The 27,500-nt window shown below is 34.9% G+C and overlaps 2 protein-coding genes across 2 annotated transcripts in view; one reads left to right on the forward strand and one right to left on the reverse strand.

Moving 5' to 3' along the window:
- LOC137658528 (endoplasmic reticulum-Golgi intermediate compartment protein 2) overlaps window positions 1-27,500 on the forward strand; it is a 279,881-nt gene that overhangs the window by 79,669 nt on the left and 172,712 nt on the right. The gene's annotated exons all lie outside the window — the stretch shown is intronic.
- On the reverse strand, window positions 5,730-13,103 carry LOC137658930 (prestalk protein-like). The gene is made up of 2 exons (XM_068394045.1): window positions 13,049-13,103; window positions 5,730-6,244 (listed from the first exon to the last, which is right to left on the reverse strand). Exons 1-2 carry the CDS (start codon window positions 13,101-13,103, stop codon window positions 5,730-5,732), a joined length of 570 nt encoding a protein of 189 aa, XP_068250146.1.

Genomic DNA, 27,500 nt, shown 5'->3' on the forward strand with positions numbered 1-27,500 from the left:
TGGATGCTATTAATTCTAATAGTTATATATGATTAATATACTTGTGTGCATGTGCCTGCTCTTCTTTTTAAATCTTAAGCCATCATTTTGACCGGTCGCGTACACAAGTATTAATAATAATAATAATAATAATAATAATAATAATAATAATAATAATAATAATGATAATGATAATGATAATAATAATAACATCTACACAAGTACACACACATACATACATATATATATATATATATATATATGTATATATATATATTTATATATATGTGTATGTATGTGTGTATCTGTCTGTTTGTGTATGTGTAAATTTTAAAATTAAGTAGTTATTATCCTTAACAGCGGGTGGCACCAGATATAGAGTAGCATTTCGCACACAGTCACATCCATACCTCAACTGCTGAATCTTGTTGAGCCCCTGTGCAGTAAATTTCCAGGACAATTGTTCTTACATGACACCCACAGCGAAAGTATCATCAACACCATGTTGAGATCCCCCTTGCAACATAATCGTGCCCTTTCTCGCTCTATCTGGGTATTCATATGTACACACACGCACACATTCACACACACACACACATATATATATATATATATATTATATATATATATGTATATATATATATATATACATAAATATATATGTGTGTGTGTATATATATATAAATATATATATATATATATATATATATATATATATATATAATATATATACAGGGAGTCCTCGGGTTACGACGGTCCCCGACTTATGCTGTTTCGAGGTTACGAACGTGCCCTATAAAAATATAAAAAAATAATATTAAGCGTTGTTCCGTCTTACATCGTTAGCGTCGTAAGCGACGTAAACAATTGCGAACTAGTTTCTAGAATGCAGCGGATGAATACGTCTTATTGTGGTTGTGGGCGAGGAAGACGGCGTCAGTCGCGTCACTCAGTTTCTGTGATACGCCATTTTGGTTGTGTACGCCGGTTCTCTCTCTCACGTGTTTGATAATTTTTTTTTTACTTTTTGCCCTTCGTTATGGCTCCAAAACGTAAGGCAGATTCTTATGATGGAAGGTGCATCAAAGAAAAGAAAGACCATCACCATGGAAGTGAAATTAGACATTATCAAGCGATCGAAAATCAGTGAAACGCCAACGAACATTGGCCTGTCGCTTGGCCTTAGTCGTTCAACCGTGGCTACTATTCTTAAGGATAAAGAGCGTATCGATGAACATGTGAAAGGATCTGCTCCCTATGAAAGCAACAGTGATAACCAAGCAGCGTAATGGTTTAATTATTGAAATGGAAAGAGTATTGGTGCTTTGGTTGGAAGATCAAAATCAACTTTTACTTTACTTTAATTCATGTGGTAAAGAATTGGTTTCTCTTTTTCTGATACTTTTTTATGTCATTTGTTACAATACTTTACAGTACAGTACGAGTACATATAGAGTAATTTATTTATTATGTTCCGACTTACACTGAAGGTTCGGGTTACAACCGCGTCTTAAGAACGGATCAACGTCGTCGTAAGTCGAGGACCCCCTGTATATACATATATACATACAAAGCCCTAAGAAGGATATTGGAAGTTAAATGGCACGACAGGATTAGAAATTAAACTATAAGAGATTACTCGAGTACTATATGTGGATGAGATCATGATAAGGGGTAGATGGAGATGGTTTGGGCATGCTCTTTGCACTCCCAAGAGAGATCAGTTCACCAAACTTTCAGCTGGGCTCCACAAGGGACTAGAATAGTTGGAAGACCCAGGCCTACATGGCTGAGGACTATGAATCGCGAAGTAGGAGTTGATGAATGAAGAAGTATTGAATTAAAAGCTCAAGATAGAGACGACCTGGCGAAATGTTACCAAGGCCCTTTGCGTCAATAGACGTAGGAGGCGATTGAAGCTATTATCTTTAAGTTGATTTCTACTTCGGGTCTCTGATCCTGAGGTATAAGAGAGAATCCAGATATTAAGGTTGTAAAATATATGGCTTATTTGAATATATATATATATATATATATAATAATCTTTATATATATATATATATATATATATATATATATATATATATATATATATATATATATATATATATTCAACAATACGTCGTTTCTTCTGTAAGGGGTTTTCTGCAGAGAAAAACTATACAACAATCACTAACACATTCATGTTTTAACTGTTGAGTCATATATAAATCACTTATGGTGTATCATCATCCCCTACGCCAATTGACGCCAGGGGGCCGGTGTCGGTTAGATTTCGCCAGTCGTCTCTATCTTGAGCTTTTAATTCTATACTTCTCCATTTATCATCATATACTTCACACTTCATAGTCCTCTGTCATTTAGGCCCTGGCTCTTCCAACTCTTCTAGTCCCTTGTGGAGCCCAGGTAAACGTTTGGTGAACTAATCTTGCTTGGGGAGTGCGAAGAGCTTGGCCAAACCATCTCCATCTACCCCTCATCATGATCTCATTCACATATGACACTCGAGTAAGTTCTCTTATAGTTTCTTTTCTAATCCTGTCTTGCCATTTAACTCCCATTAGCCTTCTGAGGGCTTTGTTCTTAAATCTACTAAATCTATTTGAGATTGTTTCATTGTTATACAATGACTCATGTCCACAGAGTAACACCGATCTCACTAAACTGATGTATAATCTGATTTTTATATGCAATTTCAGGGGATATGATTTCCAAATTTTACTTAACCTAGCCATTGTCTGATTTTCTTTTCCAATTGTGTATACATTTTATAAACACGCACACACACACACACACACACACACACACACATATATATATATATATATATATATATATATATATATATATATATATATATATATATGTATGTATGTATTATTGTGTGTATACATACATATGTATAATCTACTTATCACACGTGTGCTTTTGTTGCAGCAAATACGTTTAAATTCCCTCCCCCTTTTAACCTAAATCACAGTTCTGAATAACTTTCCCCCTTGATGTAGATACCATTTATTAAATCGCTTTCAAGTTTACGAACGAAAATTCCAACAGAATTGAATGCATGGTGTGTTCCCCTTCATGTACCGTCCTATAAAGCGAATGTATGTCAATCTTTCATCACCATAAAGTCGGTAATAAATTTTACAATATGTCATCACGATTTATTTTAGATATAAGGAGAAATGAATAAATGACTGACTGAATATGACCAAGATTGAAAACTTCATTTAAGTTCGTGACCCTTTCCGATTTTTTCTTTTTACATTACCCCTGCTAATGACCTACAATTACTGTAATGGAATGGGTGATAATTGTTGTGGATTCCCAATGTTCATAATAGCTTTTAGTGGCTATAACTTTGCTTCAGTGACTATAAATTCCATTCAATGTTATGGCTATTGAATAGTAATGCGAATATATTAGGGTGGGCAGGATTTTTAATCGGAAAATATAAGATTTGTGAAGTCATCTAACTGCTCTGCCGATAATATATTGAAGTGCTTGGCTTTCGTATTTTCTGATTGCCAGAGCACAAGAGATTTTCAGGGTCAATTACTGTTTTTTTTTTTTTCATTTACGTGCACTTCTTTTCAATCTGCTTCATTATAAATATTTTATTATCAACCTTTAAGAATGAAACTCATTTTCTTTTGCAATTGAATATTTTAACTAAAGTTTTACGCTTTTTTCTTCTGTACAATATATATATATATATATATATATATATATATATTTTTTTTTTTTTTTTATAACGTAACGAAAAAAAACTTTTCCATTTGCTTACCTGTGATAAAAAAGTTGGCATTCTGTGATTTATTGCAATGCTTTAGATTTATATTAGAGAAAAAAATAAGAAACATTACCTAGGTCAGCCTTAATCAACGCAATTCTATTGGTCTTCCAATTCAGAAAAAGGGGCTCGATAATTCCCTCTGAATTAAGCAGCACTATCTCTACATCTCATTTATTTTTTCACATTTGGGACATACAGCAGATTTTTTTTAGTGCATTGAGCAGGCAGTAAATATCTGCAGCCGATACCACAAGGCTTGGAAGTTGCTTCTGATTGGCCGATGGGTTGGAGAGCAGTTTCTTATGCATCCAATCATAATTAGCTTCAGTAATATCGGCTGGGGGAATATACCGTCAACTCAGATTCCACATTATGCCAATGGGCATTTTATCGTTTATCATTTCAACTCAAATTCTGATGATTGAATGATTATTTAATCCTTCTTATTTAGGAAGTTATTTCAACGTATGATGCTTCATTTATAAATTGTTACCGGCAGATATGTATAGGTGTTTCCCTGTCAGATTCTGGCTTAAACCGAACGGGTTACCAGTGCACGCGACTAGTAAATCGCTGCCGCGCGGGTTATCAGTGCAAGCGACTAGTAAATTGCTCCCGCGCGGGTTAGCAATGCATTTGAATAGTAAATTGCTGCCACATGGGTTAACAGTGCACGCGACTAGTAAACTGCTGCTGCGCGGGTTACCAGTGCACGCGACTAGTAAAGGCCGATTCACACGACCCGTTTTCTTTCCGACAGGCTGGGTGGTGGCTAACCGCCGTCGAAATGTTGTACATTCACACGAGGCGTTCCGTATCCGTTTACCAGCGCGCGGTTTTCATTGTTTACTTAGATTCTGTCACGTGAGGACCGAGTAAATTACGATAATTTTGACACTATAAGATGTTGGTTGATAACTGTGTTGATAAAATAAGGTATGCAACTTCATAATGCTTTATGCACTATGCCAAGAATATCAAAATTGCGATAAATTACCTGTTTTATTTAATGCCTCTCCAGTCATTTTTCATATCTTTTATTTATGTAAATTATTTCTATACATCTTGTTTGCCATGTCAAACATCTCCTCATACCCTTGAAAAAGTTCAATTAACCTCTAATACATGGTGTCAACAACAAACTAACTAATTTCTATGACTCTATACTATGAGGAAAAGTCGGGGTTATAGGACACGAAACGATCGGGTACAATACAGGTCCTCGTTCACACAAAACATCATCCACCCGTTGGTTGGGACGGGTGGCTAACGTCCGTCAAACCGGTCGGGGTTTCTTGGGAAGAAAGCCGAGCCGCCTCGGAAGGGCGACGTCGGAGGGCCGCCGTCTGCCTGACGGGTCGTGTGAACAGTTGCATTTGAATACACGTAAGAAACCTAGACGCCGCTTAACCGACGGCGAGCCTGTCGGAAAGAAAACGGGTCGTGTGAATCGGCCTTTAATCGTTGCCGCATGGGTTACTAGTGCATGCGACTAATAAATCGCTGCCACATGGGTTAGCAATGCATGCGACTAGTAAAACACTGCTGCATCTGTTAGCAATGTACGCGACTAGAAATCGCTGCCGCATGGGTTAGCAATGCACACGACCAGTAAATCGCTGCTGCAGGGGTTACTAATGCACGCAACTAATAAAACGCTGCCACATGGGTTAGCAGTGCACGCGACTATTAACTTGCTGCCGCATGGGTTAGCAGTGCACGTGACTATTAACTTGCTGCCGCATGGGTTGGCAGTGTACGCGACTATTAACTTGCTGCTGCATGGGTTAGCAGTGTACGCGACTATTAACTTGCTGTTGCATGGGTTAGCAGTGCACGCGACTAGTAAATCGCTGCCGCCCGGGTTACCAGTGCACGCTACTAATAAATCGCTGCCGCGCGGGTTACCAGTGCATGCGACTTTTAAATCACGGACGCACGGGTTAGCAGTTCACACGACTAGTAAATCGCTGCCGAGCGGGTTAGCAGTGCATGCGACTTTTAAATCACGGCCGCACGGGTTAGCAGTGCACGCCACTAGTAAATCGCTGCCGCATGGGTTAGCAGTGCACGCGACTGTTAAATCATGGCCACACGGGTTAGCAGTGCACGCGACTAGTAAATCGCTACCGCATGGGTTAGTAGTGCACGCGACTTTTAAATCACAGCCGCATGGGTTAGCAGTGCACGCGACTAGTAAATCGCTGCCGCATGGGTTAGCAGTGCACGCGATTTTTAAATCACGGCCGCACGGGGTAGCAGTGCACGCAACTAGTAAATCGCTGCCGCATGGGTTAGCAGTGCACGCGACTTTTAAATCACGGCCGCACGGGTTAGCAGTGCACGCGACTAGTAAATCGCTGCCAAGCGGGTTAACAGTGCATGCGACCAGTAAATCGCTCCCTCGAGAGTTACCAGTGCACGCGACTAGTAAATTTCCGCCGCGCCAGTTAGCAGTGCACTCAACTAAAAAAATCGCTGCTACGCAGATTAGAAGTGCACACGACTAGTAAATTGCTGCCGCGCGGGTTATCATTGCACGCGACTAGTAAACCGCTGCTGCGCGGGCAGCATGTGAAGGGCCTTATTGATCTTCATTGATTTATAAACCGCGCGGTATCAAACCGCTTATGCGACGTGATCCTTATCGTCCGCAGACGGCAAGTTATTGCAACAATGATAAATGTTAAAGGTCAGGAAATGTAGAAATTATATACATCGTTTTAAATTAAACTTGGTATATCTGCTTATCTTTCGAAACTTAAAAATGAGAACCAAACTAATAGTATCAGGCACAACGACGGAAATTTAATTTCAATGCAAATCAACTAATTACCTCAAGTTAATCTTTAGCCGTTCCATCGTGCAAGGCTCCTTCCTCCTCGAGTCTCCTCCCCCCCGTGTATTATTATCACTTTTATTCTTTGTAGAATTAATTATTGCAGAATTAATTAGCACGACCGACGTGTTTCAAAGGAGGGCGCAAGTTTAATTGCAAATTCTCGCTCGAAATTACGGTCAAAAGATATTAAAAGCGACAAGTTTCCCTTGTTTTAAAACGTCTCAAGTTATCATCGCAAGAAGAAGAAGAAGAAGAGAGTTTACCCTTGTGCGATTTTCATTATGGATATCAAAGTAAAATCCTTTTTGTGATTAACGTCCCGGAAGCGCTTGCAATTCCCTCCCCTCTTTAACGACTATTTTTGCGTCCTCCTATTGTCAATTTTCACTGACATTTTCCTTATTGTTTTCCATTCCCCCTTTCGCAATTATCGGCGTTATCTCGTCTTTCCTCCATTCGTTGTTCCGGATTTCATTCTTTTTCCTACCCACTTCTAGGTGACCTAGATTCTCTCTCTCTCTCTCTCTCTCTCTCTCTCTCTCTCTCTCTCTCTCTCTCTCTCAGAGACAATTTTCACTTCGCTCCCTATTTCAATATGCAGTTATTCTTCCATTTCCTTTCAATGCACCTGGATTACTCCTCTGCATTTGGGAATTTTTAATCAATTCATCAGGTTTTTTTTTCCTACATATCCTTCTAATATTTCTATCATTTTCGTTTTTCATCTTTTAATCACTTTTGCATCGATATTAGCTTCATATCCATTTACTACTTTTTATTATTCAATTTCATATTAATTCACCCACTTTTTATTTGCATTTATATAATTCTTATTACATAACCGGGTCCCCTTCCCTATGAGGCTATTCTCTCTCTCTCTCTCTCTCTCTCTCTCTCTCTCTCTCTCTCTCTCTCTCTCTCTCTCTCTAATCATTTCCTCTTTTGTATTTTTCCCTTCCACTTCCCTTGCAACATTATCCAGCTTTGTCCCTTTCCCCATGATACTGAAACAGTTTTCAGTCTGCTCCTGCACGGAGAGAGAGAGAGAGAGAGAGAGAGAGAGAGAGAGAGAGATACTAGTATGTATGGTGGAACAATGCAAACCTTTGGATCGTATTATTTAGGAAAAGGTGCAGTAGTTGTTGGTACGATTAAGGAAGAGATAAGACACAGGTCGGGTGATTCACGAAAGGTAGTAGGATGTGCGCAGAAGATTGTAAGGACATTTAGATTGTCCATTAAAGTAACGGTGGGAATGTTTAAAAGGATTGTTGAGCCAACCCAGCTGTATGTAAATGGAGTTTTGGATCTTGAATATGAATGACAGAAGAATGTTAAGGCTGTTAAAAAATAATTGATAAGAACAGTAGTGTTGTAAAGACTTCTTCCACAGTGTTTATCTAACCCATCCCGGGTGTTCCTCAATCCGAATATTACCACCTCAAAATACTCTAGTTTATCTATTTATAAATCAGAGTATTTTGAGGTGGTTTAATCAAATGGCGAAACGTGTAAGATTAAAAAATATTCGGATTGAGGAACACCCGGGAGGGGTTAGATAAACATTGTGGAAGAAGTAAGGGAAAGGAAGGCCCTTAATTGTCTGGAAAAGAAAGTAGATGATAAAGTTTATGGGTGGGGAGTTCAACGTGTTGCTGATGAACCATATGAATAGGTGCATGGAATGGAGATAATACTGGTGTAGTTTGTTTGCACAGGAGGCTCATCCACTAATGAGCAGGTCATGTGGAAATGATCTTGGTGACTTTTTTGGAGCCATTTTATTTTTTTTATGAGTGTATATATATATATATATATATATATATATATATATATATATATATATATATACGTAACTTCTTACTGAAAATACCTCCTGTTTATATACGTTATCGCGTATAATTAATCCATTACTGACTGGCCCTAAGCCCGGATGAAAGAGTGGGGTTGCAAAGTAGTGTTAGCACCCTTATCCTGTCACAACGCCAAAGCATTAATGGAATTTGCAACGTACTCCTTTCTCCGAGGAAGTTCATCCTGTCACACCCTTACTGCGTCGGCTAGTAACCAAACAGCTAGTGTTGGGCGAGATGGCAGAGGAGGTGGGCAGGGTGGCATTCAAGAACTCGTCGTGCAGTAAAGGTGTGACAGGGTGCACTTTGCTAAAGCGAGTTGTACCAGGAATTCATGTCTCCAACTGTACCTCAGCGATCCAATGCCAGCGATGTGATAGAGTGTGGAAGTAATTGGGAAATATTGATACTTTATGTTTCATGCCGGTTATTCACTAACTAATGAATATTATACATTAATCATTTTATTGTTCTAAAGGAAAAGAAATCAATTGCCTATGATCTATGGCATTGGCGTCGTTGACTTCCGATCCTGTGACGCATTTGAAATATTCATATGAGATTATTCCGTTCCATTTGCATATGAACTCCCTTTCTGAATAAAAATTAATGAAATTTGAATGACTTATTTATACAACGACCCATCCGTTATTCATGCAATAAATATTAATGAGAGTTTTTTTTTAATTACTTAAATGCAATCAAATGAATCGTCATCAATTTTGGACGTCTTTTTTCATAATGATACAAGGCATTTATCAGGCATTTTAACGGAATAACAGTATTAGGGGTTAAGCCAAGCGTTGGTCAGGTAACATCAAAAGTCCTGTAGAATGAAAATTACTGAGTGGAGATGTTAATGGATTGAATGTGAGTTTGTCATTCATGTGTGATGCGTAAACGTGTTATTGTTGGCCATTGAAATAGTAATATATTTAACTAACCTTCATCAGAGATAACATTAATGTCAGGAGCGTAGCTATAGATTTGAGAGCCCTGGACGGGGACCGGGGGCGAGTTAGTAAACAGCATACCCCCCCCCCTTCTTTCTTACCCTGATGAGAGGCGAGTGAGGCCCCATTAGGTGGGGGGGGGGGGGTGGCAAATAAAAAAAAATCAGTCCCTTTCAAGTGCAGTTTTATACTTTCCAAGATGTTATTGGTGTAAGTTTTATAGAAACTTGGAAAAGAATACGGTAATCTTAAATGTATACTTACACACTTTTATTATCTGTCCATGCTTTGGAGTACCCCATCTCTTGGAGGGCGGGGGCCATTTTCAAAGAGCCCCCCTCCGCCCCCCCCCCTCCGCCCCCCCCCCCTCCCCCCCCCCCCCCCCCCCCCTCTCCCCATCTACGCTACTGATTGATATATTCTTTCGCAGATGCGAAACGTTGCTTCTTCCTGGAATGTAAGTAGACTTGTGTGTTTTTAGGGAAGATTGTAATTTGTAATGATTTTTAAATTACACTTTCGGAAACTTTAACACAGACTTGGACCATATAATTTTATTTTTATAATTTCAACATTGATATTAGCCCTTAAATTCTATGCACGATTTCATTGTCAACATTAGCTGCGGAATCTTTCTTATAATAGCATCTTAATTAATAAGTTTTTTTTTTTTTAATTAAAAAAAATTGACAATAAAAATCTATTTTTGGTTTCAACATGTAAATTATCATAAAAAATCAGCTTATGATTTCAACATAATTATCAGTAGGCGCCTTTTTTAATTCAATGTAAAAATTTATTATAATTTTTTTTTTCCTTTTTATTGAACAAATACATTGACAGTAAATATCAGCTTATGATTTTAACATAATTAGCAGTAGGCGACAGTTTTATTTCAACGTAAGAATTGACCATAAATTTTTTATTCATTGAACAAATGCATTGACAATGAAAATCAGGGTATGATTTCAACCTAATTGATAGTAGGTGACTTTTATTTCAACCATAAATTTGACTAAATCTTTTATTCATTGTACAAAAACATTGACACTAAAATATGTTTATGATTTCAACATAAACAATGGCAGTAAACGTCCTTTTATTGTTTCTACTTGAACATCAACATTAAAATATTCTTGCGATCTCACCATAATCGCCAGAAATAAACGTTTGATCATGGTTTCAGCACAAAGATATATGTATCTTTTATGATTCAACGGCATCACATATAAATGACGTTGTGAATTTTAAACAGCGTGACTAGTAATTGGTAGATAGTTTCATATTACCTCTCTCTTAGTGATCTTCCATTCAAATTCAAATTGTCGTAGGTTAAATAACTAGTTCAACTCTTCATTCACGAACATGATTGACTTGAATCGGAGAAACGGATTGGAGTTTTTCTTACGGATGACTTTAAATTAACTTTTTTTTTTCAAGTTAACGAAGTTTACAGTACGAATCTGTGTTAAATTTACATTTTATACATCTATTTATAATTGCGAAAGGTTATATAACCTTTCAGCTGTTATAATGGCAATTCGTACACATGCTCCATTACTCAAGTATCAATTTCATACTTGGACCAAGATGAAATTATGTAATTTTATAAATTTATTTATCCTGACTAAATTTGCTTAAATTCTGTTAAGTTTACTATTCCTCTAACTGTAAATAAGTCGGTATTATTTAGGTTTCTCATTAATCTTTTTTTTTTTTTTTTAATCTAGACGTTTGTCAAAATTTAGTCCAAATTTTTCTTTAAAAAAATCATCCTAGTTTTATATATGCCATAGATACCAGCAGGAGTCCTTTAATGAGTAATTTTCTCCTTTAATAAGTAATTTTGTCGATTTCTAACGGAATCTGATTAAAATTGCTCAACAACTAGATAGGTAATGAATGCATATATCGATATTTTGTTTTCAATTACGATTGCCATATGAGTACTATTGTACAAAATACGCACATCTAGAATTAGTGGATGGTGGCTTGAAACTAGGAGTCACCTGGACATATAAGATTTCGCCCTCACACAGCTGACGCAAATTCAGTAAAAATACAATTTGAAGAAATGGAAATAGTCTTTCCCAACGAATATGTTTTATCCAGAAGTTTTGTTTCTAAATAGTCTATTAATTACCAAAAGCCATATTATTTTCGAAATCTTGGTATCATGCACGTCTATGCACTTATGTACTTAATTTCATTAACCCCTCGTGAAATTACATTCCTCTATCAGAATACTGGTGTATACACTAAAGCATGCTGCAAAATTCCCCTTCAGCATTTAGATTCCTATTTTTCGTTTCAAATCCGATAAGACTAGAATCCAAAAAGCTAAATAACTCTTTGCAAGCTAGGAGATGAGAATTTGGAAAAAACAAAAGAAGGGGAAAGATTCTAAAGTTACACAGCTGAAGAAAATAAGCCCCAATAAGTGTGAATATAGTTAAAAGTGTAGTCATAAGTGGTTTACCTCACTCCGTGTACATTTAGATGCAGTTTCAATTATGATTGCACATTTGTTATTATTATTTTATTATTATTATTATTATTATTAGTAGTAGTAGTAGTAGTAGTAGTAGTAGTTGTTGTTGTTGTTGTAGTAGTAATAGTAGTAGTAGTAGTATTGTTGTTGTCTTTGTTATATTCATAATATTATAGGAATTAGAAGGGTTATTATTATTTTTTTTTATATCAATAACCACTGATACGCAAAATAAATTAATACTCTCTCTCTCTCTCTCTCTCTCTCTCTCTCTCTCTCTCTCTCTCTCTCTCTCTCTCTCTCTCTCTCTCATACACCTATTTTATTCCAGCGGTGATGGCCCAGTAATATTTACAGCACGGGCTGTAAAATTTTATAGCCTATGAGGCCCTGTTTTTTCCCCTTTGTTCTTTATAACCACATTATTGTTGACAATAAATCAAAATGAATGAAAGTGAGGGGTAATATTACATGGCATGGAATATGCGGCTGATTTATGAACCTCGTTCTCTATGCACGGATGAGGGACAAGTCATATTTCAGACGCTGATGTCCTGCTTAATCGTTTTATGTCTGCAATTAGTGTTGTTGTACTGGCCAGTCTGTCCCCGTAGATTTCATTGAGATGGGAAGTGGTTGTTGGTACATTTCGCCTTATCTTCATTGCCTTCAGCTCTTGCCCATTTGTTATGTTATCTTTTTATCTGAACGTTGATCTTCTCCTCCTCCTTCCGTCTATGTTCATGACCCTTTAACATACATAGTTCCTATCACTTACACTGCTAAAAAAAAAACCTAGTTTTAATCGGAAATTCTCCCCAAACATATACTGTGCTCAGCCGTATTTCAGTAAAATACAGGCGACCGTAATTTTGCCTTACTTTGTTATTATCTTATACGGGTTGGTCAGCGTAATATCACTCCTTTACGTCAATATCTCCGTCTTTCAAACGGTAAAAATCGTGGAATAAATGTTTCCAGGCACTTCCCGATTTTATGCAAATTTTTAAGTGCATAAAATGACCGAACCACTGTAATCTTCTTTGTGAACATTCTTCGATACTCCCACTCCTTTGACTGTTCCCCTTATAAGATAATTTCCGATCCCATCTCCTTTGACATCCATCTCACCATCCTCATCTCTGCCATTTCCATTTTTCGATCCTGAACCTTCTTTATTGGCCATTCCTCGACCCGTAAACCATTCCTGGTCAAACTTCACTTTTATCTGACTTTCCTTTAAGCTTCGCGCTGATGCTTTTATCACACATATATTCGTAAGTACAGTTGAACACAAGAGTCCCTGGCACACCTTGTTTCGAAGAAGTGCACCCTGCCACCCCCTTACTTCGCAGCGAGTAAGCAAACAGAAAGTGTAGGGAGAAATAGTAAAGGTGGTGGGCGGGGCTAAACATAGGAGCTCACTACGCAGTAAGGGTGTGACTGGTTTAACTTCCCCAGAGCGAGGTGTACAACAAATTCTTATGTCCTATTGTAAATATTTTTTTCCATCTCACGCCTCAATCCTTTGGGTACATCTTTCCGTTTTTTTTTTTTCCAGCAAGGACTTTTGGGGTGAGGTTGCTAGCCACACACCCTTTTATTGACCCCAGTAGATACTGATACCTATTTGTTGCCACTTGCCCATATAGGTTAACGGCTCTTAACCAGATGACAGTGAGGTTGCCAAATACCTAGCTTATGCATGCGCACACATGTGCACACACAGACACTCACATATATATACATATATATATATATATATATATATATATATATATATATATATATATATACATACACACACTAGTGTATGCACCCCGTAAAAAATGACGGCTGAATATTTAGATAGATAAACACACTGGCACCCCCTCTTACCATGGTATGACTACTCTTAAGGGACGGAGAGAGCTGAGCGTGACAGAAAAGAAATATGTACTGTATATATATATATATATATATATATATATATATATATATATATATATATACATATATATATATATATATATATATATATATATATATATATACACACACATATACACACACACTATATATATATATATATATATGTATATATGTATATATATATATATATATATATATATATATATATTATATATATATATATATACATATACAATATATATATATATATATATATGTATATATGTGTACTGTATATATACAAATGTATATATATTGAGAAAGTATGTTAAGATTTTTGGTGATGAATATATTTGAAGTGGGCCTTTTAATTTCTTCATTGTACCTTGTTTCGAGTATTGTTCTCCTGTCTAGAGTACAGCTGCTGAATCTCATCTTGATTTGTTGGGCAGAACTTATTCGATTAAATTTCTTATTCCTGATCTAGAAATTAATCAGTGGCACTGTCGTTCTAATATATATATATATATATATATATATATATATATATATACTATATATATATATATATATACAGTATAAATATACACTTATTTATGTATATATGTATATATGTATATATATATATGTGTGTGATAAATTTTGCACATTTAAGCGATGTTTTTTTCATATTTCAGATAAGCCCTATATTTTAATACATTAATGTCTGAATTCTCTTACCGACCTCGGGATCAGAGTCTCGAGGCGAAATCGCTCAAAGATGATAGCAACTGACCGGCCGGGAATCGAACCCTGGTCTAGGATGCTTGTATGACAGTGACCGTACCATTAAGCCACCATTAAATGGTACGGTCACTGTCATACAAGCATCCTGGACCAGGGTTAGATTTCCGGCCGGTCAAATGCCATTGTGTTTTGAGTGATATCGCCTCGAGACTCTGATCCCGAGGTCGGTAAAAGAATCCAGACATTAATGTATTAAAATGTATGGCTTATTTGATATATGAATATATATATATATATATATATATATATATATATATATATATATGTATAATTATGTATGTATGTATGTATATATGTACACAGTATATATGTGTGCATGTATGTAGGAACATATAGGCTAGAGATTTTCCTATGTGTGTTCACATAAATGAAGGAACCGTATCATTTATTTTATCAGGTAACTGTTCTCTTATCTGGCGTCAATCATTCCTCGTAAACACGCTGCTGACATATATGCTATCAAGTTATCGCAGCAAACTGTTTCTGTGATCAATTGTTACAGAGTTATCGCAAGAATGTTGGGCAAACATAATTAATTGCACGAAATGCGTCATCATAATTGCTACGTGGACGGATGAGCAAATATACATTCTTTTGCATTCGGTTGTGTGTGTTTGGAAGCATTGTAGATATTAGATTATATCACAGTTAATTACAATAGTCCCTTATATATATATATATATATATATATATATATATATATATATATATATATATATATGTTATATATATATATATATATATATATATATATATATATTATATATATATATGTATATATATTTATATATATATGTATATATACTATATATATATATATGTATATATATATATATATATTAAATTTTTCTTTCGCGGCTGAATAAAAGTATAAATCACAAATCCATGTTTGTTTGAATGTTCAATCTCCTTTTATTATTATTATTATTATTATTATTATTATTATTATTATTATTATTATTATTATTATATTATTATTATTATTATTATTATTATTATTATTATTATTATGAAATTGTTGGCTGAAATTTTATCAAAGTTTTCCTTAGATTTTCGTAATGGATTATCAAGGCATTTGACTAAAGAAAAGATAGAGAGAGAGAGAGAGAGAGAGAGAGAGAGAGAGAGAGAGAGAGAGAGAGAGAGAGAGAGAGAGAGAAGATTTCACGTTTGATCCTCAATCATTACCATAAAAAAATATTTTAAAAAAGGAGTACAAACGTGGGCAAATGGCTTATCTTGCGCTTCCCCCCCCCCCCCGATAAACCCATATCCGGCGCAGCGAAGTAGGTCTTTTAGATAAAAAGAGCTAGAGAGAAAAAAAGAACCGTTTTATTGACATTTTCCAGATGTGCGGAATCGAGCGCAGTTATGAGCTCAAAGGAAGTGAGAGCATTAAACCCGATTACGATAAATTGAAAGTCCGTTCGTTTCTTATCTCTGGCTTCCGCCATCTCCCTGTTTATCTTGGATGCTGACACACCTCACTTTATAACGGTGTCTTTTAGTGGTTGAATTTTGTGTGGTTTTAGGACAGATGTAATTGGCTCTTTGTTAGAGGGTTCATGTTATTGTTTTGATTTCGATAGATGGGCACTTTTTTTTTTTTAAAACATTCTTCTCACTCAAGGGGTTAACTACTGCAATGTAATTGTTCAATGGGCACTCTCCACTTGATGATGGTAGAATAGACTCTTTTTAGATATGGTAAGCAGCTCTTCTAGGAGAATATGACTCCTAAATCAAACCATTGTTCTCTAGTCATGGGGTAGTGCCATAATATAGCCTCTGTACTATGGCCTTCTACTGTTTTGGGTTAGTGTTTTCTTGTTCGTGGGTGCGCCCAGGCACACTATTCTATTTGTTTCCTTATTTGCCCCTCACTGGGCTATTTTCCCTGTTAAAGCCCTTTGGCCTATAGCATTCCAGCTTTCCAACAAGGGTTGTAGCTTAGCTAGTATAATAATAGTAATAATTCTAGCTGGTGCAGGTTTGATCACTATTCAAGTTTGTTTTTTCCCATTAAAGAAATTCTGAAATTTGTCATTAGAATAGTTTTGTTTGTTATTTAAATGAAAGGGGAATTTATTCCTCCCATATTGAAATCCTGGCAGATTTTATTATGGCCATTTAGTCCTATAAAAAATTGAGTTTTTTTTCCTTCTGTTTTTTTTTAGTTTTGCTTATCCCTTCAAAGCTTATTTGTCCGTTATTCTAAAACTCAATCATGCTTCATTATATCCACTTAATTTTGAGAAAAAAGCTTGAAATTTTGGCTTGACGAATTCACCTTATTCAAAAGCTTGAAGATATTTTTCGTTTTGATTATGAAATTGTTGGATATTTTTACTAAGATTGATTTTTTGCCTTTTAGAAAAGATGTTTTTTTTTCACGATCTTGCTAATTCTTGCAAAGATTTGATTTCTTTTATGGAAAAATAGAGGATTTTCTATTCTGCCTCCATTTTCAATATTTTGGAAATTCCTGTAACGACTGATTAACATTTATTGAAAAGTTAGATATTTTTTTATTGTTATATAGGTTTTGAATTTTTTTTTCATAAATTCTTGTCCATTATTCAAAAGATAATTCTCTATCTTGTTTCGAATATCTTCGACTTTTTTTGTTGTGAGAGATTTGTTTGTTAATTTTTGAGGCTGAAAACTTTTCCGGGTTTTTTATAATCTTGCTTCTAAGATTAAGTAATGCAAATACTTAAAGATTTCTTTAAATTTACTTGATTATCGTAGTTTTTTTTTAATATCTAAATGATTTTTTTTTTATAAAAATGAATGAAAAAATAAAAACTTTATAAAATCAGTCCATTTAAGTCGTTATAAATCTCTCTCTCTCTCTCTCTCTCTCTCTCTCTCTCTCTCTCTCTCTCTCTCTCTCTCTCTCTCTCTCTCTCTCTCGTATTATGGGTAAGTTTCGACATTTTACGTTACGTTTTTACAGAAGAAATAAAATTCTTGTGAGAAAATTTCCCTTAAATTGGTTCTTCAATATTTTTTTTTCATTCATTCCTTTTTTTAATTAATATTTTTCATATCAAAATTATTATCATTGTTATTATTATTATTATTATTATTATTATTATTATTATTATTATTATTATTATTATTATTATTAAAATTATTAAAATATTATTATTGTTATTATTATTATTATTATTATTATTATTATTAATTATTAAAATTATTATTATTATTTTTATTATTATTATTATTATTATTGTTAAAATTATTATTATTATTATTATTATTATTATTATTATTATTATTATTGTTATTATTGTTATTATTACTATCATTATTATTATTATTATTATTATTTTCCTCCGTGATATTTACTACTTTCAAATTTATTTATTCCTCATGTCAGCAGAATTTTTTAGTCTTGTGTTTTTTTCTTTATACCATTTCAAATATACAGTATATATTTCTATCTCGTGGTCACTCCCTAATATATTCGTGTTCCATGGGTTGATTTGCATATACCATGCTCTTATGTAATTACCATCTCTTAGTAGGGAGAGAAACATTACTGTCTGTCGGTTATAACTGTACCTGTAAATACAGAATTAATTCACTCTACGTGGGAGTTTTTGAATCCGCTATGTTTACCCCGGTCGTATCGAGTCTTGTGTGAGTCTAACGTTTATCCTGTTATCTCGCTGATAAGCAAATCTTTGTTTCTTATCCAGGTTGTTTACTTAGGATAGGATCGAAAATTCCGCAAGTGGTATTTTTTTTTTTTTTTTTTTTTTGGTTTACCAGATGTGAGCGGTTATTAAGACTAAACAGGGGAGAATACATTTTTATATATATATTTTGTCTTTCCAAATATACTTTTTTAATTGAGTATGCTTTAAAGTATGTCATATTTAGTTAAAGGAATATATTTATATCGGGTGGAGTTTGCTATACATTAATCATCTCTTTAGTGAAAAAAAAAATAATTGTTTAAGTTCAAAAGTAAAAAGGTCAAATTTCAGTTTTAAGTTGTAAACAAATGTTACAATATCTACGATCGATTTAGACTAGTCACTACACCTTATATCACTTGCGTTTATTCAAGAACCCAAGTATAACCATCGGAACATTTTGACAGACTCATTAGTTTAGAGTAGGTAAAATATACCAGCACATCATTAACCTTTAGAAAATGCCTCCTTCCCAACTCACCCAGGTCATGTCCCCCTCCCCGTTACTCCTAAGCACAGGTAAAATAGAAAGGCAGTTTCGATTTCTTCTTCCCCCTCTTTTGTTGCTGCATAATGATAACCATGGCGCCTTAACGATTATAGAAGAGCCGGCGAGATAATCACGTGATCTTATTAAGGGCGTCGTCATAATATGCTGCAGCATTGGAAGTCCCTTTATCATTTAGATATAATCACGCCGTGACCTCTCTCGCTCTTTCTCTCTCCGCTTCACAACGTCCGGGACATTTGCATTTACACGTGGCTGCTACAGAGCAGCGCCGCCTGTAGCCACTAGTCCCATGACCCCTCTTCTGGCTACGGAACGCTCTGCAACATAGACTCATTCCCCTTAGATCGATATTTTTGTTGTTCTTTGTAATAAGGAGGGGCACATTATTACCACTGACTGGTAGATGTACGGACAGACGTCATCCTGGATCGCAGACCAGGAAAGATTTGTTTGAGCTAGGAACTGGAAATCCCCGGGAATGGCCATTTTTGGAACGTTTGGTTTTGGGAACATCATAGAATGTTCTTCCGATGTTTATTTGTTTGTATTCATCATTATATGTTCCTCGTAAAATGACATTTAACTCATGGATGACATTAATAGGGATTTCATCATTTTGTTGGAAATTTCTTTGAAAAAAAAACTCTAAATGAACAAATGAACAAATATGAAGATTTTCAAGTGATGGGGCAGATGAAAAGAAGTAATATTTTTCGACAATTGTCAGTTTCGAGAGTAGTTCAAACCATTACTTCCTAACCTGGACTTTTTTCCCTGTTGGAGCCCATGGGCGTATAGCATCCTGCTTTTGCAACTATGGTTGTAGCTTAGCTAGTAATAATAATAATAATAATAATAATAATAATGATAATAATAATAATAATAACTGGATAGTTATCGTAGCACTCACACATGCATATCATCATCATCACCAACCGTAACCAGTCCACTGCAGAACAAAGGCCTCAGACATACCCTTCCACTCGCGACTGTTTATGGTCTTTCTGCATCAGTTTATACCAGCAAATTTTCGTAGTTCGTCAATCCACCGTCTTCTCTTCCTTCTCATGCTTCTTATGCAATCTCCAGGGACCTATTTTTTTATTTTTAATATCCATCTATTATCTGTCATTCTCATTATATATCCTGCCCATTTCCATTTCTTTTTCTTGCTTGATGTTAGCATATTTTCTACTTTCGTTTGCTCTCGTGTTCATTTTGCTCCTTTTCTGTCTCTTGGTGTTATTTCCATCATTACTCTTTCCTTAGCTCTTTGAGTTGTAACTGGTTTATGTTCTAAGGCTTTAGTAAGCTTCCAGGTTTCTGATGCATAAGTTAATGCTGCAAGGACCATCTGATTAAGTACTTTTCTTTTGAGAAAGCGGCATTTTACTTTTCATAATCTAATTTTGTTTACCTAAAGCTCACCATCCCATGCTCATCCTTTTAATTTCGGTCTTATGTCCTGGTGAAACATTTACTGTCTGTCTTAAGTACGTATATTCATTAACAATCTCCAGAGGTTCGTTCATAACCCCTATTTCAATCGAACATTATCTCATAGATCATTTTTAGTCCTACATTTCTGCTCTCTCTTTTCAAATCTTTCATATTTCGCATTTTCTCCCATGATTCACTAAACAGAACTATGCCATCTGCAAATCTCAAGTTGTTAAGGTATTCCACATTAAGGTTAATTTCTATATTTTCCCAATCTAAATTCTTTAAAACTTCTTCAAGACAAGCTGTGAATATATATATATATATATATATATATATATATATATATATATATATATATATATATAGTTAGTTAGTTAGTAGGTAGTAGGTTGGCCAGGGCACTAGCCGCCCGTTGAGATAGTACCACTAAAGAGTTATTGGATCCTTTGACTGGCCAGACAGTAATGCATTGGGTCCCTCTCTCTGGTTACGGCTTATTTTTTCTTTGCCTACACATACACAGAATAGTCTGGCCTATTCTTTACATATTCTCGTCTTTCCTCATACGCTTGACAACAATGAGATACTAAACACTTCTTCACCCAAGGGATTAATTACTGTGCTGCAATTGTTCAGTGTACTTAATTCATGGTAAGGGTAGAAGAGACTCTTTAGCTATGGTAAGCAGCTCTTCTAGGAGAAGGACACTCCAAAATTAAACCATTGTTCTCTAGTGTTAGGTAGTGCCATAGCCTCTGTACCATGGTCTTCCACTGTCTTGGGTTAGAGTTCTCTTGCTTGAGGGTACAATCGGGCACACTTTTCTATCTTATTATTTTTTTTCTTCCTCTTGTTTTTTTTTTTTTTTTTAAATGGTGTGTGGGGCAGGCTTAAAAGAAGGGCCATGGATGCCTGGTGGTTTATCAAGAGGTTGTTTTTTCCTTTTTCTGATTCTTTTTCTTCTCAAAACCATCCTTACTGTCCTCCCTTCAGTTGAAGTGGCTATCCTGGAGGGTATTTAGCCTTGCATGGTGTATCGGCTTCTCCATGTTGATCAGTTTTTCCGACTTTTTACTATAGTCTATGGGTTTCATCAATCACTTTATTTATAATTCTGTACATATTGTTTTTGTTATGATTCTTGTTAATCTAGGTTTAAGTATAATGTCTCTTTTTCATTTCTATTCTTATGCTGTCTAGAGACATTGAGCGAAATCTGGGACCAGTACGTCCTAGATTTCGTCAATGTCGTCTTCTGTATTGCAATATTCGTGGTCTTCATGCAAATATTCAAGACCTTACAGTTGCGTCCAGACAGTATGATATTCTTTTGTGCTCAGAAACTTATAACTAGTTTTAAGAAGCCAATAATGTTAAAACGGTATGCCATCCCTAGGCCCAGGGGAATGGCGGTGTATATTGCTTCTCATAAGTCCTGCCATGAATGTGGATGTCATGAGATTCAGGTAATAAAAGTTTGTGGCAGGCATAACAACTTTTATTTGTTTTTGATCTCCCGGAATCCAGACATGGATGATTCTATCTTCGATTGTCTTCTTACCAGTATGGCTAAGATACAAGAAGATGATAGAAAGACTTCTTTTGTCTTTGTTGGTGATTTTAATGCTCACTATAGGGAGTGGATAAGTTCTATCTCTCCAACCGATCGTCATGGCTTAAGAGCTTTAGACTTTGCCTCTGAATCAGGCTGTGAGCAAATCATAAATGAAGCTACTCACAGGTCTGGTAATTGCTTGGACCTCGCTTACACTGACTCCCCTGGCGTTATATCTAGTAAGGTTGGTTCTCCAGTCGGGACATCTGATCATGCCTTGATTTCATTAGTAGTGAAGACTGAGCAGCCTGTCCCTGAGGTATCATACTCTTGTAAAATTTATATGAAATCCCAAGCAGACTGGAATGGGATTTTGCATGATTTTTTGTTCTTGAATTGGTCACAATTATATAGCAGTGTAGATCCTGTTGTCAATTTGAATGTGAATCTAGTCAACATAATTGATAGGAATATCCTTTCTCATGTGTTAAGGTACCGAGTGAAGGACAAACCGTGGTTCATTGATGATTGTAGACGTGCTTATTTGGAGAAGTGGGAGGCCTATCATCTTTGGAAGGGTAACAGATCAGATTTGACCTGGAATAACTATACCCAGCTTCGAGCTCTTACTCAGAGAGTTTATGCCTCAACTGAAAAGGAATACAATTTAACCATAAAAAACCGTTTCTGGTACAAGTCAGGAACATAAATGGTGGTCTACCCTTAAATATGCACTCTTTGGTGTTGATGCAACAGTTCCGCCTTACTTAATCCAGATGGCTCAGTCACTCACTATCCAAAGGAAAAGGCAACCCTTTTGGCGGATGTTTTGACAGTAAACAGAGTAATGAAAAACGTGAACTTCCTCTTCCTGTTTTCCTGAGGCTAAACTAACTAGTTTAGCTTTTCGATCTTGTGAAATTAAAGCTCTGTTGATGGACCTTGATGCTTTGGCGGTGTAGACCCAAATGGTATTTTTCCTTTGTTTTTTATAAAGACAGCAGATTTCTTAGCTCCAAGGTTATCTGTTATTTTGCGCAAGTTAGCAAGAAGAGGAGCTTTTAATACTTGTTGGAGAATTGGTAATGTTAATCCTCTATGCAAATGTGTTTGTGGTAGCTCAAGTCCCACTGATTACCGCCCAAGTTCCATAACTCCGATATTATCTAAAGTTTTTGAACGTCTTAATAGGTTTGCTGAAGGTAATCATCTATTCCCTAGTTTGCAATTTGGTTTCCTTGAAGGCCTTGGAGCATGTGATGCCCTTCTTACAATACCCAATGCTATACAGAAATCCCTTGATTGTGGTCTGAAAATTCGTATGATTGGCCTTGATTTTAGTGCTGCCTTTGACCGTGTTAATCCTGAGGCTCTTGTTTTCAAACTCAAACAGTTGGGAGTGGGTGGGTCGTTTCTCAGCATTATTATTGATTTTTCACCATAGTGAGTATAGGAATGTGATCTCCGGTGTTCCACAGGGTAGTGTTCTTGGCCCATTACTTTTCATACTATATACAGATGACATGTGATTTGGTTTATAAAACAAGCTTGTTGCATATGCAGATGAGGCTGCTCTCTTTGCATCAATTCCATCCCCTGAATGTAGATCTGGGGTTGGTGAATCCCTTAACAGAGATCTAGCTAAAATTAGTGCATGGTGCAAATTGGGGGGTATGAAGTTGAATCCTAACAAAACTTAAAGTATGATTGTAAGTAGGTCAAGGACGGTGGCTCCTCAACATCCGGATCTCAGTATTGATAATTTTTCTTTAAATTTGTACTCTTTTAAAATTTTAGGTTTGGTTGTCGACAGCAAATTTACTTTTGAGAAACACATTAGGTCTCTCTCCTTCAATTGCACAAAAAATTGGCTTATTGAGAAAGTCTTTCAAGATTTTCGGTGATCAATCTATTCTGAAGAAGTGTTTTAATTCTTTCATTCTTCCTTGTTTTGAGTATTGTTCTCATGTCTGGTCTTCAACTGCTGATTCTCATCTTAATTTGTTGGACAGAAACTTACGGTCTATTAAATTTCTTATTCCTGATCTAGATATTAATCTCTGGCACCGTCGATCAATTAGTTCATTATGCTTGTTGCATAAGAATTTTCATATCTCTGACCATCCTTTACATTCAGATCTCCCTGGACAATTCTATCCTGTTCGTAATACTAGGCAGGCAGTTAATTCTAATAGCCAGGCCTCCATCATGAGGCTCAATACTACACAGTATTCTAGAAGTTTTGTTCCAGCTGATACCAAGTTTTGGAATGATCATCCTAATCGGGTAGTTGAATCAGTAGAACTTCAAAAGTTCAAAGTTGGAGCAAATGTTTTTATGTTGACCAGGCTGACATGATTCTTTTTATAGTTTATATATGACATATCTATTTTTACGTTGTTACTGTTTTTAGAATGATTTATTGTTAATTTGTTCTCATCATTTATTTATTTCCTTATTTCCTTTCCTCATTGGGCTGTTTCCTTATTGGAGCCCTTGGGCTTATAACATCTTGCTTTTCCAAATAGGGTTGTAGCTTGGCTAATAATAATAATAATGATAATAATAATAATAATAATAATAATAATAATAATAATAATAATAATAATAATAATAATATATTTTGAATGGAGAAGTATTGAATTAAAAGCTCAAGATAGAGACGACTGGCGAAATCTAACTGAGCCTTTGCGTCAATAGATGTAGGAGGTGATGATGATGATGATGATGATGATGATATATATATATATATATATATATATATATATATATATATATATATATATATATATATATATATATATATATATATATATATATGTATGTATATATACATTTTTATATATTTATATAAATACTTTATGTATATATATATACATATATATATATATATATATATATATATATATATATATATATATATCTACTTGATAAAAATAGAGATAAAAATTTATGATAAATAGGTATATAAATTTTATCTATTAAATCTGTTTTTAAAAAAATTAATATCTTAAAAATAGAAAAATTCCCAGAATCCGATAAATGTCCGGTAATGTTTTCTGATCAACATATAACTCTCTTTGCCTCTTTGAAAATCTACATTCACAAAATGTATGTTGTATAGTTAAGGTATATACAGTATATATATATATATATATATATATATATATATATATATATATATATGTGTGTGTGTGTATGTATATATATTTAGTGTATATATAACTTCCCAATTAAAAAATGTTCGAAACATGTGTAACTAGAGGGGCACTCAGTAGAGCGCAGACCTCCACTGCGGCAGTTTATTTCTCAACCCTGACCTTTTGACCTTAACATGTATTTATTTGTGTCGATTTTCATACACTCAAATATGAACCAAGTTTGAAGTCTCTGTGACAACGATGTCCAAACTTATGGCTGATTACGTGAATTGGACATTTTACTTAACCGTAACCTTGACCTTCCAAAATTTAATCATTTCCAGCTTTTTACACAACAATTTATTCCTGCAAGTGCATTACTCTACGATTAAAATTTCGGCCAGGAAGCTGTTCAAAGACAAACACAAACACTCAAGTAGGGGGTAAAACATAACCTCCTTCCAACTTCTTTGGCGGAGGTAATTACATGAGAGAAATGTACAGTATATAGAAAGATTACTGTCTACAATTTTTCTTAGCTATGAAATGAATTTCCACGTATGTATGTGAGTGTAATGTAGCTTTTGTGTACAATGCAATAAATAGCTAAAAAATTTGAAACACAAATTGCACTGAATTTTACGTAACATGCATTAACAATGCACTTCGAAAATAAAAGTGTATTTTATAGTCTATATAGGAAATATTTATTTTTATGTTGTAACTGTTCTCAATATATTTTATTTTTCCTTGTTTCCTTTCCTCACTGGGCTGTTTTTCCCTGTTGGAGCCCCTGGGCTTATATCATCCTGCTTTTCCAACTAGGGTTGTAGCCTAGCAAGTAATAATAATAATAATAATAATAATAATAATAATAATAATAATAATAATAAATGCTACCAATAGAGCGAGCTCCTCCAGCCATCTTGATCTTAGCCATGATTTTAATGGCCCTCATATCTCAGTTTCATGATCTCCAGTCATAAGCCATTCGCATTAGAGGGGTTTAGATGGCACTTAACTGCTACGACAGAGATCAGCATGAAGGATGTTATTTTAGGTCTAGGACTAAACCCGTGGCCACGCTAGAGCGCTTCAGTTATTATTATTATTATTATTATTATTATTATTATTATTATTATTATTATTATTATTATTATTATTATTATTATCATTATTAGCTAAGCTACAATCCTTTACTTGGAAAAGTAGGATGCTATAACCCCAAGGGTTCCAACAGGGAAAAATAGCCCACTGAGAAAAGGAAATAAAGAAATGAATACACTACAAGAGAAGCAATGAACAACTAAAATAAAATGTTTTAAGCACATGAACAACATTAAAATATCTTTCACACACACACACACACACACACACACACACACATATATATATATATATATATATATATATATATATATATATACTTCAAAACACAGGAGGAAGAGAAATGACAGAATAATGTGCTCTAGTGTACCCTCGAGCAAGTGTTGCAGATCTTAAAGAGTGCATGCTGACATAAGGCTAGCTTTAAGGCTAGCTTTATCTACACTCACAAACGCACATATAAACGCGATCACGTGTATGTTCGTTTGCGTCCCCTCTACAATGGGATTTAAAATTAAAGGAGTCCTGTGTGACTGGGGTTCAGTTTGAAGGAGCACTGTTATCACAGAACGCTGGGAAGATTTTGTGTCACACATGTAGGGGGACTTTGACATGAGTCTGAAGACGCTTTCTGTTAGTTTTGACGTTTTTGCTGTCAGTGACCAGATGACTTTAATCTTTGCTCTGGGGTTTGTCGAGGGTCTTACTGCGACTCCTATCATTATTGACTGATGCCTTTGATGGTTTTAGGGTGTATTAACCCGTTCATTATCTGCTAGCTTGTATGTTTACGAAATGCAGTATTAATGCTATGAATTGTATAATCCGCCCATTTGAGTTTCCTTTGCTTGTGTATTTTATGATTGAGATCAAAAGACTTTAATAAATGTCTTATCATAAATTCTGGAACGAAATCTTAATTTGTGAGATTTATCTAAAGAATATTCATTACATTCATTATACAACCATTTTTATTTCACATGAAAGATCGTGTTTTGCATTCTGTTAGGATTTTCTTTCATTCAGGATATTTTTTAATATTAAATACTAAAAGGTAATATTTATCCCTATTGGAATTCTTTTCTTATACATTTATTTTTCGCATTAGCAAAAGGGGGTGCTGTGCCGATATTTTGTTCAACAAGAACCAAGTTTACCCATTTCGACATTTCGAATAAACTCTAGTTAAAATTGCTTTTATAAACATGTTACACCCATTGTCATATTTTAACCTACTTATCTAATTATTTCCTAAGATTTTAGTGGTTAAGAACTGAACATACTAACACTAGCATTAACACACACACACACACACACACACACATATATATATATATATATATATATATATATATATATATATATATATATATATATATATGCACTTGTGGTGTTAAATTGTTTTCATGTAGAATTGTGAAACCCACGGTACAGTAAAAACAAT

This window comes from Palaemon carinicauda, chromosome 19 (genome assembly GCF_036898095.1).
Source record: "Palaemon carinicauda isolate YSFRI2023 chromosome 19, ASM3689809v2, whole genome shotgun sequence".
NCBI classification, from domain to species: Eukaryota; Metazoa; Arthropoda; class Malacostraca; order Decapoda; family Palaemonidae; genus Palaemon; species Palaemon carinicauda.

Bases quoted from the DNA above. Each gene is read 5' to 3' on its own strand.
- LOC137658930 (XM_068394045.1), bottom strand. From the start codon at position 13,103: ATGGCCAATAAAGAAGGTTCAGGATCGAAAAATGGAAATGGCAGAGAT. The intron at 6,245-13,048 runs GTGAGATGGATG...CGATTTTTTTAG, and splicing joins AAATGGCAGAGATGAGGATG to TTGAGTGCACTGCTAACTGG.